The 6,879-nt window shown below is 32.1% G+C and overlaps 1 protein-coding gene across 1 annotated transcript; it reads left to right on the top strand.

Annotated features, from left to right (window-relative positions):
- Nucleotides 1–242: 242 nt before the first annotated feature.
- On the top strand, nucleotides 243–3,964 carry LOC110996258 (etoposide-induced protein 2.4 homolog). The gene is made up of 7 exons (XM_022263845.2): nucleotides 243–423; nucleotides 507–667; nucleotides 1,030–1,285; nucleotides 1,647–1,766; nucleotides 2,178–2,401; nucleotides 3,221–3,292; nucleotides 3,727–3,964. The coding sequence occupies exons 1-7, from the start codon at nucleotides 409–411 to the stop codon at nucleotides 3,824–3,826; spliced, it is 948 nt and encodes a 315-aa protein (XP_022119537.1). The 5' UTR covers nucleotides 243–408; the 3' UTR covers nucleotides 3,827–3,964.
- Nucleotides 3,965–6,879: the final 2,915 nt, after the last annotated feature.

The raw sequence follows: 6,879 nt of genomic DNA, 5'->3' as shown, positions 1-6,879 counted from the left end.
GAGTGTCCAGACTCAAACTGATAACCCTACTTATATGTCAAATTTATAAGTCTAAAAAGGGAAAGTTTATTTGCGTATTTTTTATATTTTGTATTTTGGCCTGCGGACACGTGGAAAAAGCAAATATGTCTAAACTGAATTATGTAAGTGGGTATGCATAATTATTATACATGATGTTTGACATTTTATTGAAAATTTTTAATAAAAATAGTCATTATGTTTTTAGACACGTTGACAGTTGACGTTGATGTTTTGATAATTTGTAAATCATATTTCGTTTTGATTTTAGCTCAAAATTAATTAGGTAATTAGTTATTACGTCAATTTTATAATAATAAGAAATAACAATGTGAAATCAAGCTATCGAAGTACAGAGTTCACTGTAGATAACACGTCTTCACAACAGAGATGGAAAGCATTACGGTAAGCTGAGTTTTTTTACACAAAGGACAACAGCTGTTTATTGTTGTTCTGTTTTGTATGTATTGAATGTCTCTTTGTTGCAGAACTTCTCAGTTTCACTAATCAAAGGATTTATAGATAGTTTGCGTGGTGTAACAGTGTTGTTATATTTAGATAAAGAAATTAATGAACGAGCCCTAAGCCGTTCTCCACAACTGGAATATGACGGTGCCAAAAGTAAATTAAAGCAGCCTAAAATAAAACAGTAAGTATTTGATTGACTTAACGGCTTGCAGTTGTACTTAGGGAGTATTTCTCTGCCTTAGCAGAATTATAACCTTCTAATAAAATTAAAAAAGGTTACACAAACTGGCATATTGTAAAGACTAAAGTTTAATCTTATATATAAAATTCTCGTGTCGCGGTGTTTCTGGTTAAACGCCTCGAAAACGGCATTCCCTTATTTTGTTGTATATTGGGTAGGTCCGAGAATCGGACATCTATTTTTCAACCCCTTAAATTTTAAGGGTAATTTAAATTTATTTCAATCTTAGACATATAATCGTTCATATAATCAAAGACATATTATCCTACTATATATATGTTTAATAAGTATTTTAATTTCAGAGAGTCAAAAGTACTTACAAGAGTATTACAGTCTTGTATATTAAATGGGTTTATATTTTTGCTAAGCATACTTGTGTTTGAATATGCATTACTACCGGGAGTTAAGTACTTAGTAATAGCTATATTTGGACATAATCCAGGAGTAGCATACAGTGTATGGTCATGGATACAACCATTCTTATCCATGACATTCAGGATGATATGGGTGTTACCACTGTTTCTTTTGAGCAAACTCGTTAATAGCCTGTGGTTTCAAGTGAGTGTTTGAATAAACTTAGCTTAAATTGACTTTTACATATACATACATATCTCAATATGTCAAATTTAGTGGTTTTCTGACCACCAAAATATGCAGTGAAAGTGACTGCGACCAAGAAAAAAGATACTTTCTGGAGCTATTCAAAATTAATTATTCACTAATTAACTAAAAAGGAAAGCAAACATGACATCTTCTATCTGCTAACAAGAGAAGAGAGACTAAGAAAAAGTTTAACAATCAATCAAGTCCAAATTTTTGATCTTTTTATCGCAAATAGATGATCACTCTTCTGTTACAATCACCCAAAAATAATGTAAAATTTTATGACTGCGTACAATTGACCAATAAATAATTTCAGGATATTGCAGACTCGGCATATAGACACAGACGAGGCAGGCCTCAATTCATGTCTAGTGTCAGTAAAATCATTGCTGACTCACTGTTTAGTTTATTGGTGCAAGCCTTATTCTTAGTACAGGTAAATATACTTTATACTTATGTACTGATTATATTTTGAAACTAGATTAGCAACAGAGAAATCAATAAACGTATTTTGTGTGCTTCTATACAAAAACTGTATGTAATATTATTTTAAGATGATAAACTAATAAATTTTAAATTTCACATACATTTTCGACTCCTATAGAAGTAATTTTGTAAAAATATTTCCCTGATCATAATCTATCCATACTAAGCATTATCTGTAGGCAGGTACTGCAATTTTATTCCTTAATTTGAATAACAAATAATTATAATGTCAAAATAATATTGTATTATTTAATGGTCTATTTGTATCATTCTATCTTAATTTGTGAATATTTTAAGATTTTTTTTTTTGAAGACGACATAAACAATCAGATTTTTTTAATATTTATAAATTGTATTCCAGAGTATGCTAGTCAGTATGTTACCTATAACATATGTTGGTGAATTATTATGCCTTGTTCACATGTGTCTTCTGTACTCGCTCTATTCCTTTGAGTACAAATGGTTCAACATGGGCTGGGAATTACACAAACGGCTGACATATATTGAAACAAATTGGCCTTACTTTCTTGGGTTTGGTCTACCATTGGCTGTATTGACACAGATTCCACAGTCATATATTATAAGGTAATTTTTTTACTCTTAAAAAAGGATACTAGATTTAAAAATAATTTTTCCATTAACTATATAAATCTTTTAGTCTTTTCAAATTAAGTAGAACACCTATTTTAAATATTTATTTAGAACCAAAAGACAATATATATTTTTTTTAGTTATAATTTTGATTCTACTGCCTCCAAGGCTTTGTAGCTAGTGTGCCCTGTCCAACTATAATTCTGATAATCTGATATGATAAGTGGAACAGTCGCAGACAGGTGTCTGGCCCATTAGATGGTTGGACTTCAAACAAATGATTAAACGACATATTTTAGTCGTAGAAATGTGGCCCTGACTTTGTGTGGACAACAAAATAATTAATCCAATATCCCATATTGTATTTATACTGCTACATACTGCTTTATTCAGTGGCGTAGCCTTGGGTGGCACTCGGTGCGGAAGTTAATGGTGTCACCCCATCGAAAGTAAAAAGCAATAAATTTTATATATGATAAAGAATATGGATCATTTATTAATAGATCGCGAGTATGGGACGGGGAATCCCCACGACAGCGTCACGCTCTCTTGCAGGAATCCCCAAATTCTACATAGAGCTGAGCTAGCGCTAGTTGAGGAATCCCCGAAAAAATTTTTTTTTTGCTAGCGATTTTTTTTGTTTGTACATTATTATTAAAGTTGAGAGACCGGGGGGTGTCACCCAAAAAAAGATGACACCCGGTGCGGACCGCCCCCTCCGCCCCCCCTTTCCTACACTTTACTGCTATGTTATAAAGATTCAGTGAATCAATTTTAAAATGTATTAATTTAAAACACATTTTTCATTTGCAGTGGTTGTGTGTTTTCAATATTTTTCCCTGTTTTCATTTTGAGTGGCAATGAAGCGTCTCCAGTCACTGGAAGGTTGGTACTTATATTATGTCTGTTTATTAAAATTGCATTTTTGTTTTACTTGATTTTAACACTTATAACAACCAAGAGGCCATAAAAAAACCGAGGTAAGCAATTTAAAAGGTGAGCAGACGAAATCGTGGAAATGGCTGAAAAGACCTGGACGAGATTGATATAAAATAAGGAAAATGCCTCCCCGCTTTGCCCATGGGCACACAGAATCAGTTATCGTCGATTAAGAAAAACAATAGCTATAATTTGTATTCTGATATCAGGCTATAAATAAAAACACTCATAAAGTTGTGGAACATTGTTGGTTCTGGGTTTTCATACATTTTTTTTACGATCGGTTATACATACAACTTTTGCAACCCACGTCTTTTTAATTTTTATATATATATATATATATATCAAGTCAAGTACAATCGCTACATTTTTGTTTTCAGTGAATATCCACTTCGTTTATTCTCTCCTGTAGTTGCAATCTCAAACGGTATGTTCCGTTTCGTCCAACACAGCGCTGACGTCATGGACAAATCGAGATGATAGATATTGCTGTGCTAATGCTTTATAGGGCTTATTTTTATGTAACTCGTGGGTATATTTGCTAGGCTGGTACACACAGCCATGAGTTCACAATTAGTCTTTATTCTCGTATCGTAAAATCATATTAAGAAAGTAAAACAATTCGAATATCTTTATCGTTCTTTACACATAGACAAAATAAAACACATCAAAACAAGTCAAAGTTTAATTTGAATGCCAGTACAGATGGCAAATATAACATGGACATTATTTATTTGCCTATCAGCGACATCATACTATATCTAAACAAATAAATTATTCACAAAAGTCAAAAAAATAATAAATATTATTTTTTGTTTTTTGGAGATTTTCTAATTAATATAAATATAATAAGTAAATCAAGGCGGCATTTGGCATGGCCTGAAGATAAATAAACATAAAAGTCTATGGTATAATAATGTTTCCTTTCTGCAATATGCTTTGATTTTAAAAGCTTCCATTTGTCTAATTTTAGTCTTGTGATTTGTAATTCGATTACGATACGAGATAAACTATTACACATATATATGTATGTAACCATGATTGTATTTTTTATTTATTGCTACCTTATTATTAACCGGAAAAAAAAGTTATGAGCTATGTGATCTGTGTTTTTCCAAATGCCGTTTGCATATAATACACCACGTAGTAGGTTAAAATCGTTCGATAAAATTGGGCCCTATAAAAAGTATTCTCGAAAATACAGGTCTTCATTGGGTGCACACAAAAGCACTAAGAGGTTTTAAAAATTGTATGATTCATTATTTGTAGTTTTAAATTGTTTTAGAAATCATAGACGGGTGCAACTTAAGACTTTTTATTAAATTTTTGTATATATTGGTACAATGATTTGTTGCAAGTACCTAAGGGCTAGAAAATTAAGAAATGTGATTACCGTCAAATTTTATTTTTGCTTTGTGCATATTATATTTAAAGTATATCTTATATACAATATATTTTTACAAATTAATTACTTAAATGAAATTATTCAAATAGTTTTCGTCGTTCATCGTATACTGTATAGCGTATCGTATACACACTGGTTTGGTTTAAAAAAAATCGCAGCATCTTCGTTTGTATGTAAATGTTACAGCAATAAATAAGATGCCTTAAAATATTAGAATAGTGTAGAATATCTCTAGATGTTTACTTTGGAAGAAACTCGTGTTCAAGAAGTATTCACACAACTAATTGATATTTTTGCAAACGTATAATTTTTGGGTTTATTGGCCAAGTTTTACTTATATTTGCGTGTTCTGTATTGGTATATTATATGTGGTTAAAATTGGTGCGTAAATATTACATATTCGTATATTTATAAGTCATTGTCGTATTGTAATTATATTTACATGACATTTTATTAAAGGCTGACTTATTATGTTGTGTTATTTATTAAAATCCTACAATCTTAGAAAAACTTGCTCGACTATCTAGAATTCTTTTTTAAGGGCGCGTGTGTTTTATGAAACTTTGTTATAATTGATATATAGAAGGGATTAATAATTAGAATTAGGGCCTGTTTCACAATGTCCGGATAAGTTCCAAATAAGCTATTTGTTACTTATTGCTATGATAAATAGTATTTTTGCGTTTCACGACTGTCAGATAGCGGTATACATCATGAAATTCGAAGTATCTTATTTGGAACTTTTATCTTTCGAATAATTTATGTGTTGCATAGCTATTTGGCACTTTATCCATACATTGTGAAACAGGCCCTTAATATCTTTAAATATTATCTATATGAAAACGAATATCAAACTTTTTGGGAATACACTTCTACTCTAAAACAAACTAATTTAGAATATCCTAAACTAATTAAATATTACAGCCGACGACCCAAAACAAAAAGTAGAGTTGTTTTCAATTTATTTTTAGTCAGTATTTCAATTTCAAACTGACTCACATCGAAACACCTACACCTTTCCGACTACCGCAACGATCATTGGGTTCCGTTAGCCTCTCCTGTCCATCATCAGGTTCATATAACACATTTCTAGTATCGTCTCGCTGAGCTGATTACAACGAGCTCAATGACGGTATGTCTACTGCTTACCATCCTCGAGATCCAGTATCCACCTTCGGAGTTCATCATCAGGTTCATATAGTCACATTTCTAGTATCGTCTTGCTGAGCTGAATACAACGAGCTCAATGACGGCATGTCTACTGCTTACCATCCTCGAGATCCGGTCCCCACCTTCGGAGTCCATCATCAGGTTCATTTAGTCACATTTCTAGTATCGTCTCGCTGAGCTGATTACAACGAGCTCAATGACGGTATGTCTACTGCTTACCATCCTCGAGATCCAGTATCCACCTTCGGAGTTCATCATCAGGTTCATATAGTCACATTTCTAGTATCGTCTTGCTGAGCTGAATACAACGAGCTCAATGACGGCATGTCTACTGCTTACCATCCTCGAGATCCGGTCCCCACTTTCAGATTCCATCAGGTATCAGGTTCAGCAACTTATTTTACTTTGTTGTACAAGTTGCACTTGAAACTTGACAACCCTAAATTTGAGTTTTGTTTGGGTAGGTACTTATATACATATACTTATAACATACAATAATTTCCGAAGTTCATGTCCTCGCCTCACTTGATATTTCTTTATATATTTTGGCATTTCTAAAAAAATCCGCGGGTAAAAACTAAAATACGCAAATATTTAATTATTATTGGCTCCGAAACACAAGCGTAGTCCTCCCGTCGAAAAGCGTTGAGGTGGACTGAAGACTTGAAGAGCAGTGTGACCATATTGAAATTTGTCATTATGCTAGCTACTTGGTTAAAATCTGCCAAAATCTGCTAACCTTTTTTAAAAACTGTTAAAATTCTGCTATTTTATAAAATAAAAGGTTTAATACTTGTAGGTATCATTTTTTTTATTGAAAAATTTAAATTTCTTAATTTTCCGTGACATCTGACTCGTCAATATTTGAATTAAGTGTACTTAGTTTAATTTTGGGCTATATTTAACATATTTTTTGTAGGCGTAAAATTTACGCATCTTTTACAGCTTGTTTTACATG

The sequence above is a fragment of the Pieris rapae genome, chromosome 9 (assembly GCF_905147795.1).
Source record: "Pieris rapae chromosome 9, ilPieRapa1.1, whole genome shotgun sequence".
Classification (NCBI taxonomy): Eukaryota; Metazoa; Arthropoda; class Insecta; order Lepidoptera; family Pieridae; genus Pieris; species Pieris rapae.
This window is presented reverse-complemented; position numbering and strand designations above follow the sequence as displayed.

Bases quoted from the DNA above. Each gene is read 5' to 3' on its own strand.
- LOC110996258 (XM_022263845.2), top strand. The intron at 1,286-1,646 runs GTGAGTGTTTGA...AAATAATTTCAG, and splicing joins TTAATAGCCTGTGGTTTCAA to GATATTGCAGACTCGGCATA. The intron at 2,402-3,220 runs GTAATTTTTTTA...TTTCATTTGCAG, and splicing joins CCACAGTCATATATTATAAG to TGGTTGTGTGTTTTCAATAT.